At 39.8% G+C, this 12,085-nt stretch overlaps 1 protein-coding gene across 14 annotated transcripts in view; it reads right to left on the reverse strand.

Annotated features, from left to right (window-relative positions):
* SYNRG (synergin gamma) overlaps window positions 1-12,085 on the reverse strand; it is a 91,686-nt gene that overhangs the window by 22,690 nt on the left and 56,911 nt on the right. For 10 of the 14 annotated variants that reach the window (XR_009215195.1, XR_009215194.1, XM_058445246.1 and 7 more), the window contains 2 exons: window positions 2,235-2,828; window positions 647-810 (listed from right to left, as the gene is read on the reverse strand). Coding sequence is in view for 12 of the 14 variants with exons in the window: in XM_058445246.1 (XP_058301229.1) it covers window positions 647-810; window positions 2,235-2,828 (758 nt within the window). In the remaining 2 variants the exon portion in view is untranslated. The remainder of the gene's footprint in view (window positions 1-646; window positions 811-2,234; window positions 2,829-12,085) is intronic. The other 4 variants (XM_032163095.2, XM_032163096.2, XM_032163089.2 and 1 more) reach the window with 2 other exon arrangements.

A 12,085-nucleotide genomic window follows, 5' to 3' on the forward strand; every position in this document is an offset into this window, starting at 1 on the left:
CAGAATATTTTCTTTTTATTTATTTATTTTTTTGAGACGGAGTCTTGCTCTGTCGCCCAGGCTGGAGTGCAGTGGCACAATCTTGGCTCACTGCCAGCTCCGCCTCCCGGGTTCACGCCATTCTCCTGCCTCAGCCTCTCCGAGTAGCTGGGACTACAGGCGCCCCACCACGCCCGGCTAGTTTTTTTGTATGTTTAGTAGAGACAGGGTTTCACCGTGGTCTCGATCTCCTGACCTCGTGATCCACCCGCCTCAGCCTCCCAAAGTGCTGGGATTACAAGCGTGGGCCACCGCGCCCGGCCAAAAATTCAGAATATTTTCCGTCTCCTCTATTTTGAGGTTTCATGAAGACAATAAAGTCTAAGTGCTCAAGAAGAATTACACAAACACTGCCATCCCTGTGAAGTCCCATGAATAGTTTTGGTTTTAGGGTCACTGACTAGTTACAGTGGGTGCCACACCTGGGAAATGTTTTCATCCAGGGCTAATGTTACCCTTGCCTCATTTTAATTACATAGTTTATGTCTGGTGCTTTGTGTCTTTCTGCCCCTCATTTTCCCCACGTGAAAGCTGACAGCATTCTTTCTTGGGGCCCTGTGTGCTTGCTGGTCTGTTACCCACCCCCTGTAGAAAGCTCTCCTCTCACCTCCACCTCTCCCGTCAGGTCTTTGTACTTGTCTCGGATGACGGGCAGGGCGGGCTTCTCATTCAGAGTATTGGAACGGTCTCTGAAAGGCTGCTCCAAAGCCGGAGAAGGAGAAGAACGGCTTATTTCTTTATCACCGAGGCTCAAACTCCTCTTGTGTGATCCTGGGAGAAGGGGATAATACAGTCAAAGGTTTTGGCTACTCACCTTAGTTCAGGCAGAGGCTCTTCCTCGCTACCACAACCCTCTTCTTCTTCTTTTTTTTTTTTTTTTGAGACAGTCTTGCTCTGTCACTCAGACTGGAGTATGGTGGTGTGATCTCGGCTCAGTGCAACCTCCGCCTCCTGGGTTCAAGCAATTCTCCTGCCTCAGCCTCCTGAGTAGCTGGGACCATAGGTGCGCACCACCATGCCTGGCTAATTTTTGTATTTTTAGTAGATACACAGTTTCACTGTGTTGGCCAGGCTGGTCTCGAACTCCTGACCTCAAGTTATCTGCCTGCCTCCGCCTCCCAAAGTGTTGAGATTACAGGTGTGAGCCACTGCGCCCAGCCCATGACTCTCTTCAGATGCTTATGTCATGAGGCATTCACAAACACATTCCTCATTCATTCTTTCTGGGAAGCTACACATTAAATCCTTCCTACTGTTCTCTCTTGCATGGTTTCCCTGCGTTTCGTTTTCAACATGACTCTTCTCTGATCTATCACAAGTCTTCCATAATGCTCAGTGCAGAATCACTGGAGTCTGGAGAACAAAAGCACCTTTCTAAATATCAGTATGCAAGAGTTGTGTGGCTTTTCCAGCCATTTGTTATGGATTTGTAACCGAGTTCCTTCATAGGCTCTCAATCCAGCTGAAATCAACAACCCCTTCTGTCAGGATGAGATTAAAGCAGAAGAGGCAAACTCAAATGCCTTCAGAGACCAGGCAAGTAAAGTGAATAACTTAAGTAGGTCCACTGAGACAGGAAGTGGTGGGGATTATGGCAGGAGAGAGAGAATGACCCACCTATAGGGAGCGGTGCTCTTCAGCTCCAGCTGCCAACATACGGGAGTGCAGACCTACTAGTGCCAGATATTATGACTTCTCAAGAAAACATGGAAATCCAGATTGGGAAATCTCATGTCTTTTAAATACTGGCAATTACTTTGTACTTAAAAATCTTTCATGCGGGTCAATGTGATATGCAGGCTGGATGCAGATCCCCAGCCCCCACATTGCAACCTTTGGATTAAAAGACATTATCTGTGCCCAGGGAACATGAGCGGAGCTAACGTGCCCACAAGTGGCTCAAATCCATTTATCTGGCTCTTTTAACACAGCACACCTCTAACTAAACAAGCTAATGAGCAATACCTGCATGCTGTGCTTGTTTTTAGCCCATAAAGCAGTCATCTGAGGGATGCTGATTTTGACTCCAGTCTCAGGGAAATCTTTATTATAGCTATCTGTAATTTACCCTGATTTCAAAGATTAGAAGAATCTATTTCCTGCTAAACCAGGGAGCAACATTTTATTCTTAAGAACATCTAAGATCTCAGTGGAAAAAAACCACAATAGTAAAATCTACCTTGGAAGCTACTCACCTTGAACAGAAAGGTCAAAGGTTGCCAGCTCACTTTTGATCATTTCTTCACTGGATTTCATTTTGCTTTGTGAAGTGGCTACTAAGAAGTCAAATTTGCTGATTTTGGGCTTTTCACTTTGAAACTCTCCAAAGTCATCAGAACATTCGTTGGGGGTTTCTTGAGAGGCGCCACTGGACGCTGGGCTGGGACACGTGGCCTCCTGGCTCCGTTCAGCCGTGGGCAGGTCCTGTCTTGTGAAATCTTTATAGTCTCTGTTTTCGTATTCCTTTTGCTCACTGGTCTGAGGCATCGTGTCTTTAAAACTGGCGAAAGCTGGGAAGGTGGTCTCTGGAAGAGCATCTTCACTTGCAAAGGTCGTTACTTTGGAGAGAGATGTCATGGTGATGTTTTCAGAACTGCCAAATGAAGTCTCTTTCTTTTGAAGAATTGAGGTGGCTGAGGGGGATCCACTTCCTGCTGAGAGGACAAATGGAGAGAGTTTTCTGCCCTGAGTTGCATCATCCCTGTCTGACCAGTCATAGCTTGTAAGTGTGCTCACTGCAAAATTGCTACTGTAGCTTCCAAAAGCAGCATATTTTAAGTCCTCTATATCTGAAAGGGAAGTAAGACCCCACAATTAGAGGCAAGCAATTTAGGCAAAATGCCCTAAACTCTGTGGAAGCAAAATGCCTAGCATATTTGATTAGTTTTATACTACGTTGAAATTAGCTAAATTTAGAGTTTGTACTAAAATTAAAAGAGTTGGGCTGTAAAATCTGATCTTAAAAAAACCCACATTAGCCTTGAGTTGGCATTTACATTCAGTTACCAAGAACCATTTTCTTTGGCTATAAAAATTACTAAAAAAAGACAGGAGGTTCATCTACCAATGTATACACTGTTTGACATAAGATTAGGGCCATTTAATAAATTGTTCCCTTATCAACTTAAAAATATACTGATATTCCTTGCCTAAAACATGTCTCCCTTAATCTTGACTTTGTTGGAAAATGTGCCTTTAAAACATGGTCATGTGAAATGCACATGGCAAAATAATTAAAAGTTGACAGTTTCTCAAAACTAAAATGAAAACAATGTCATCTAACTTTTAATCAATTATTAGGGTTTCTGTCATAATATTATCAATTATTAGGATTTCTGTCTCAGGCAATGCCAAATATGAGATTTTAATCAAGCAATTACTTACCTAGTTGTTATTTTGGTCAAATTGGACGTCATATTGCTGTGATGAAGTATGAGGAAAGAAAAATCAATCTGATCTACTTTAGCCCTTAAAAAATACAATAAAAAGATCTGGGTCTTGTTGGGCTCCACTTTTTCCTTCAACTATGTATCTACTCCCCATTTAAAACAAAAAAGGAAAGAAGAAAAAGAAAGAACTGCTGGGGCAGACAACTGATTTTACAAAGCATTCTTAATATATAGTTAAGTAATTTAAGAGGTAGCATAAAACAGCATGAAGAATGTAGGTTTTTGATTTGGAAAGACCTGAGTTCAACTCTGCTACCTACTATTTGCATGACACTAGGCAAATGATTGAACATTTCTGAACCTCAATTTGCTTATCAGTAAAATGAGGAGAAGACCGTGTACTTGGAAGGACTGTGTTATGACCATCAACCATGATCATGTATGTGAAAGGCCAGGTTGGCGCCTGGGGAGCAATACATAATAGCTAGTGTCTGCTCAGCATAGGTACCACCAGCCTCAACTTGACAGTTAATTGCTGCTTTAGGGCCTACAGTGGAATTTCAAAGCAAAAATGAAAAGTCAACTCAGCATTTTAGTGGTGTTAGTAGGAGAAAAAGTTTCTTGCTCATTTTCAAAAAGCAAAACCAGCCGAGACTGAATTAGGCTGGTGTGGAGAAGTGGGTTGATATGCATTTAGTTTCATTGTAGTCACTGTACATGAGGCAAGAAAGCCAAATACGAGACTCTCCCTCTGATAACCACATATGTGATTTACAAGGAAAGTGCTGAAAAGTTTTATGACCTAGATTTTCAGAACTAAGTCAATAAGTGAACCGACATGGAGTCATTCTTCTCTTTCATTCACAGCAATACTGCATAATTTATGAGGGGTAAGAGGCTCCTGACATTTCCATAGCTCTTCTAATGGTATAATCCAAATCTCTCTTTCTTTGAGCTGTTAGGAAAGGGGTACTAATAATAAAAACAAAAAACACTAGCCGTACAAAAAACCAACCAGCAAAAAGCAAACAGCTTTCACAAAATGATGGCATATTTAAAAATTCTGTGGTACAATGGTACCCTTCAAATGTGGTTTATAAAACAAGGAAAAAACGATTCAGATGAAAAGTTTTTTTTTTTTAATTGATTTTTTGAGATGGAGTTTCACTCTTGTCACCCAGCCTGGAGTGCAATGGCGCGATCTCGGCTCACTACTACCTCCGCCTCCTGGGTTCAATTAATTCTCCTGTCTCAGCCTCCCGATTAGTTGGGATTACAGGCACCCGCCACCACGCCCGGCTAGTTTTTGTATTTTAAGTAGAGACGGGGTTTCACCATGTTGGCCAGGCTGGTCTTGAACTCCTGACCTCAGGTGATCCACCCATCTTGGCCTCCCAAAGTGCTGGGATTACAGGCGTGAGCCATTGTGCCTGGCCTCATGTGAAAAATTTATAGTTTAGAATGAATGGAAAAGCCTTTAGCCCAAAGCTTTCTTGGTCTTTTGCTGTAGTGATTTTTTGTTTTTGTTTTTTTCCCCACAATTTAAAGGGACCAGAAGGTGTCCAGCCTCAAATGAGGTGAAATTCAATCAGGGGGTGATGCAGTTAAATACAGGACTATTCTTGGAGGGATACATTCAGAAAAATGTTTCATAATACAGATATTTTTGTTACTAGGCCCTACGAAAGCGTTTTGGGAAACTATATTAGGAACTGCTTCCAGAATCTTTCCTATTAAAAGGTTAGCAGGCCGGGCATGGTGACTCACACCTGTAATCCCAGCACTTTGGGAGGCTGCGGTGGGTGGATCACCAGAGTTTGGGAGTTCGAGACCAGCCTGACCAACATGGAGAAACCCTGTTTCTACTAAAAATACAAAATTAGCTGGGCATGGTGGCGCATGCCTGTAATTCCGGCTACTCAGGAGGCTGAGGTAGGAGAATCACTTGAACCCGGGAGGCGGAGGTTGCGGTGAGCTGAGATCACGCCATTGGACTCCAGCCTGGGCAACAAGAGCGAAACTCTGTCTCAAAAAAAAAAAAAAATAATAATAATAATAATTAGCTGGGCGGGGTGGCGCGTGCCTGTAATTCCAGCTACTTGGGAGGGTGAGGCAGAAGAATCGCTTGAATCAGGGAATCAGAGATTGCAGTAAGCCAAGATGGCACCACTGCACTCCAGCCTGGAGACAGTTTGAGACTCTGTCTCAAAAAAAGGAGACAATTTTCCTAGAAGCAAATAATAAATTTAATGAAAAGATAGCTCCAGTTCAAACACTGTAATCAAGATATTACTATGGTAATAAAAAGATCTTTCTGTGCAATTATGCAACAAGAAAATGTCTTTTAAAAAACTAAAATGACTAATATAATCAGGTAAAAGGCATTACAGGGAATAAGGGATTGCCTAAGCTGAGGCATTTTTAAGCATTTTAAAAATTTCAAGAAATCTTATTTTTATTAAAAATGATACGCCTGTAACATCTTGCCTTTTGGAGCAACTCCCAGAAAAGACTAAATGAAAGACTAGAAAAGCAAATGAAAGACTTAAAAAGAAATATTTTATACTTAAAATGAAGAGTAAATATATAAGAGTCACTAAAATCAAGCCTCAAAATTGAGTTTTAAATTTACTTTTGCTTATTTTTTGGCTATTATAGTGTGAAAAAGTAATTTCGTAAAGTGTAATTCATTTGAACACAAGTACTGATGGTACATAAGGAATGTGAGACACAACACCGTGCCCCTAAACTTACAATTTATAAACAATATAATTACAGGGCAGTATGTTCTGGCATAGCAAATATATGTAAACCATTTTCTAAGAAAAATGTGGTACATCAGTTCATTGAAGGTAGCTTAAAGTAAGAAAATTCTTCATTTCCCCGTTAATAGTTCTACATTTCTAAGCAGTCCAGTTATAGGTATTATTGTATAATGGTCTTAAAAATATTAAAGATTATGTAAGACCTACAACATAAGTGATAGAAAAAATGATGTGGAATAACCCACACTTTAGTTTGTAATCACTGAAGCTAGTATAGATGGATTTTCAATTTGATAGCCGAATTCTGAAAATTGCAATAGAAAAAGGAAAAAGAAAATGGAGAATGAATGCAATAAAATGAACAGAAAATCACTACTGTATGTCCAGTTCTGCTGCAAAACTCCTAGGCTGTGCTAGGCTGACTGCATTTGCACACAGATAATATGCCAAATTGTTGTTTTAATGCATACATCTGTTTGCAATCAGGGATGTCCTATTACAAAGGCCAAATAAATAAATGTATACGATCTGTTTTCCATCATGGATCTCAAATCAAAACGCATATTTCTTGCTTATGCTGGCAAGTAACCCTATCAGTCTCTTCCATAACCTCTATTCAAATCTCTTTTGAATGGATGTTGTACATGAAAACAGGGTATTTTTTGGAACAAAGAATGTTGGCTGCTACTACAGGACACAGACGGCCAAGCTCATTCCCAGGGACATTTGCTAAAGCTGTAAGTATATACCCAGGTGAGGAAGAGTTACTGGCTTTTGAAGGAGTTTGGAGAAAGAAGAAAGGAGAAATATGTGCAAATTCCACCATTCTCATTTTATATAGCAATAAAAATGTTCATTGGACTAAGAAAGAAATATATTTTAATTTACAGCACTGATTTACTCTAAAATTCATTTACCAAAGCAAACTGTAAAATACTTGTACATTTCAGTTTCTCTCTACCCTGGGCCCTAATCTCCCTTAGTCCCTATTCTATCTTCGATCTATGTATGAGATCAGTTATATTCATATTCTCTATTAACTAAAAAACCTGGTTTGTGTCCTATCAGTCTCAAATACCGAAGAAAACAGGAATGAAAGTGATCACAGTATAAGTGACAGGCTGAAAAATGCTGCTGTTTAATTGCCTTCCAGTGTTTTCTAATCTGTATGAAAATTTCCTGTTCTTCATTTGCACTGACTCACACAATTCTATGGTATAAATTATATCCACACTATCTATAAGCACCTTTGGGTTTCTGTGTTAGTGTTTTAAGTTCAAAAAAGAAAACTGGAAATCCTGTGGATATTTTAAGTTATATGAAGACAGAAGGCCAAGGAATGGTGTCAGGATACACAGTGGGACTGCCCCTGGTTATCAGTAAAAATCTCATCAAAAAGACACCAAATGAACACAGAAGACAGGAAGTGCAACTGAGGCCTTTTGGTTCTTTGCATTATTTTAGGATTTAGCACAGGTTTTTTGATACTGCCAGTGTTCCCTTCATGTTCATTTGCTGCTTTTTTTTTTTTGAGACGGAGTCTCGCTCTGTCGCCTAGGCTGCAGTATGAGTGGCGCAATCTCGGCTTACTGCAACCTCCGCCTCACAGGTTCAAGCAATTCTCGTGCCTCAGCCCCCCGAGTAGCTGGGATTACAGGCACGAGCCACCACACCTGGCTAATTTTTGTATTTTTAGTAGAGATGGGTTTCACCATGTTAGCCAGGCTGGTCTCCAACTCCTGACCTCAGGTGATCCCCGCCTTCGCCTCCCAAAGTGCTGGGATTACAGGCGTGAGCCACTGTGCCCGGCTGTCATTTGCTACTTCTAAAAATCAGCAGGGATTTTGATGTGAACAACAGAGTGACTACAGAACAACAGATACATAGGTATACTTTCTCAGGCACTGATACATGAAGTGAAGCACTAACCATGTTACTTGGCATCAGGGTAAACAAAACAGTATTTTGTTTGTTTGTTTAAACCTATAGCATAGAATTCTTCCAGTCTTTTTTGCAAGAAGTTTAAGTCATTACATTATATTAAAACTACCTCCCTAAAAAGTAATGTTACTTTGGAAATATTCATTACTCAATTTGTGAATGTATGCTTTACACACAGTTACATTCAGTCATTTTCTGCAGCCTGCTCAGATAAATGCAGAAAAGAGTTAAAATAAAGCAGTCCTACATGGACTAATCTAGCATTACAGAATTCCATTGACAAAGAAATTCCTCAGCCAAAGCCATCAAGAGATTGGTTTTATAAATAGCACGGGAAAATCCAAAATAAAGGGCAGCTGGCATTATCACTACATGGAAGCTACACTAAGATCTCTTTCTTTCAAATTTGTTAGGAGCACATATCATAAATAAAATATAATGCATTTACACAAGGTTTTTGAAACCAAGTATTATTCAGCTTTTTAAAGCAGTATGCTCTGGAAAATGCTGTATTTTGAATCGCAGGCCTGGCTTTCCTCAGAGTTAAGCTAAACCTCTATATGCAACTTTTCTTTCTTAAATGGCATATTTAAGACACTACAAGTGATCTCTCAGGAATCCTATTCAAAATCCTCATCTTCTTCTAGGCCGGGTGCAGTGGCTCACACCTGTAATCCCACTACTTTGGGAGGCCGAGGCCAGGAGTTTGACACCAGCCTGGCCAACACAGTGAAACCCCATTTCTACTAAAAATACAAAAATCAGCTGGGCGTGGAGGCAGGCACCTGGAATCCCAGTTACTTGGGAGGCTGAGGCAGCAGAGTCACTTGAACCTCAGAGGCAGAGGTTGCAGTGAGCCGAGATCCAAGATCGCGCCATTGCACTCCAGTCTGGGTGACAAGAGAGAAACTCTGTCTTTAAAAAACAACAACAACAACAACAAAAAAAAACGGGCACGGTGGCTCATGCCTGTAATCCCAGCACTTTGGGAAGCCAAGGGGGGTGGATTACCTGAGGTCAGGAGTTTGAGACCAGCCTGACCAACATGGAGAAACCCCCATCTCTACTAAAAATACAAAATTAGCTGGGTGTGTTGGCATGTGCATTTAATCCCAGCTACTCAGGAGGCCGAGGCAGGAGAATCACTTGAACCTGGGAGGCAGAGGTTGCAGTGAGCCGAGATCGTGCCATTGCACTCCAGCCTGGGCAACAAGAAATGAAACTCAGTCTCAAAAAAAAAAAAAAAAGAAGTCTTCATCTTCAGTGATTTAATTGCCTTCCTTCCTCAAATTCTAAAAAAGAACTAAGAATTAAAGCCTCAAAACATAAGAATACAAAATGTAAACCATGGAAATATCCCCTTTTCCCAGGGATTTTATTGCTTTGGGGTTTCTAACCTGAAAAACGGTAATATTCTCAAGGTTTTTTTTTTACTGTTACCATACTCTAAAATGGAGAAAATATTTTCCATGTTTGGCCTACGCTTGTTGCCACATTTCATTGGTCCTTCTAGAAAATGTTTTCTTAAAAATAAGAATGGTTCAAACCTTACTTTGTTAGACACACCCCCTAAAGTAACATGTTTTAAGAATTTGCTTTATGTACTATGAGTTAAAAAAAAAAAAAAAGGCTGAGGGTTGCTTCATCATACAGAACACATAACTGCAAACCTAACATGCTCTGCAATTAGAGGATGGAGTACCCAATTTTTCTTTCTTTGAGACAGGGTCTTCTTGCTCTGTCACCCAGGCTGGAGTACAGTGATGTGATCATAGCTCACTGCAGCCTCTACCTCCCAGGATCAACTGATCCTCACACTTTAGCCTCCTGAGTAGCTGGGACTACAGGTGCACACAACTGTGCTTGGCTAATTTTTGTATTTTTTGGTAAAGATGGGGTTTTGCCATGTTGCCCAGGCTGGTCATGAACTACTAGCCTCAAGCAATCCACCCATCTTGGCCTCCCAAAGTGCTGGCATTACAGGTGTGAGCCAGCGTGCCCGGCTGACTACCCAATTTCAAACTCAAATCAAATTCCATCCTGAAGACTTCCTGTTACTAATACAGAACACTTTCCATTATGCAGACTATCAATTTAAATACAGTTTACATTTACTGTGCTCAGAAGTCCATTTCAATATTATTTGATGATATATATCTAATATATCTAATACATATAATATATATAATATCTAAGATATATATTAGATATATATCTAATAACTAGCTATTAGATAACTAGATAGGTATAGTTAACTCTTTCCACAACACTCAACTCTTAGGTCTTTTTCCCCACCTTCCCCTTCTCTTCTCTTCAATGTAATGCCTAGTAGAGACAGATTCTCTACAATAAAATATGATCAGTTTCCTTCAAGAGAAGAAACTGCAATAAATGTTCTTTCTCCCTATCATGTAAAGTAGTGTAAGGTTTACTCTTATTTAAGTTTAAAGTTATATTTCAATCCAATGCCATGTTAAAAACTTACATTAATGGAATTATAAGAAACAAAAGCTAAAATGTACCAATAGTTTCTTAGGAGACAAGTGTTTGACGAAACAAAACAAAAGGGGAAAACCCTCTAGTCTCAGGATACTATTGCTTTCAACTTGGTATCAGCCAGGTATTTCTTTGGTCTGACCCTGAAAAAGTACAAATTACACACATCCCCACACTTTCAAAATATGCCAAAGAATTATTTATTAACACAAGACTTACAGATCACAAAAGAGAGTGATACAGAAGAGCTGGAAAAGAAGTCATCAGAATATGCATGCAGATCAGTATTTGCAGAGGAATATACTAAAGCAAATTCGAAGGCACATTCACACAGAAAATGTCTAAATTGAAAAAAAGACATCAGAAAAGCAGCCAAAAAAAAAAGGGTGCTAATTAAAATACAAAGATTTTCAATGTCAAAGAAGAGCTACTTTACAGATAGGTAGGTAGGTAGCTACAGAAGTCTTGCTAACCCTTTGAAAATGTCACAGATGAGGGTCAGCTCTTGCTGCCAATAAAACCATATGATTTTAATGACTGCATGTCAAGATGCTTCAGTGCCACAGATTAAATTTAGTCAGGGGGAAAAAGCAGCCTAGTTGAAATTATATGCAGCAAGGGCTCAAAGGGTTAAATGTAATAATATGCAGAGAAATCAGGCAATGTTATCAGTATTATCTACCTTCCATACAAAGAATTATAGCAAGAGTTAAAAGAGACAGTATCCCCTTCAGAGTTAAGTTAGGGCTTCTAAACAGGATTAAGGTCCACAGATAGCAATCTACCAGGTTTTATTCTCTCTTCATCAGCTCACTTCTTATTTCTCCAACAAGAAGTACCTTTAACCCTCAAACTAAGAGAGCAAGAGATACTGTGGTGAACATGAGGATAAAATAAAACTATATTATTTTGAATAAGTCCTTGCCATTTACCCTCTACAATACATTTATGCAGCAATTTTGCACAACAGCAATATAGCGCATTGGTCAGACATCAACCCCTTTTAACAACCGCTCTAAAGGGATACTGCTCCTTTCTGACAGGAGGTTTACAGATCAATGGGAGGAAACCATCTGCTTTTAAGAATATCCTCCAACTGAAGAGAGTTAGCTTGAACATTACAGGCTCCAAGCTGGGGATGTTCCAAACATACATAAAAGAACATGAGCACAGAAGATTATTTTAACAGGTCAGTAAGAACAAGCTTGGTCAAAAAAAACCAACCTCCAAATGAAATGGGGGAGAAAAAAAGACACCCCAAACCCGGATTAGACTCATTTCATAAAGACATCTAGCTTGGCACTGTGAAAGAATATAGATTCACCTTCAGAAAAATAGTTTCTAATTAATAACTTCAGATTCCAAAAGGCTAGTATACATGTTATGAGATTTTTAAATAAAATCCAATATTGTTCAGAAGAGCACTTTGCAACCAACTGCTGTGGTTCAAGCAGC

The sequence above is a fragment of the Hylobates moloch genome, unplaced genomic scaffold (assembly GCF_009828535.3).
Source record: "Hylobates moloch isolate HMO894 unplaced genomic scaffold, HMol_V3 SCAFFOLD_10, whole genome shotgun sequence".
In the NCBI taxonomy this organism is placed as follows: domain Eukaryota; kingdom Metazoa; phylum Chordata; class Mammalia; order Primates; family Hylobatidae; genus Hylobates; species Hylobates moloch.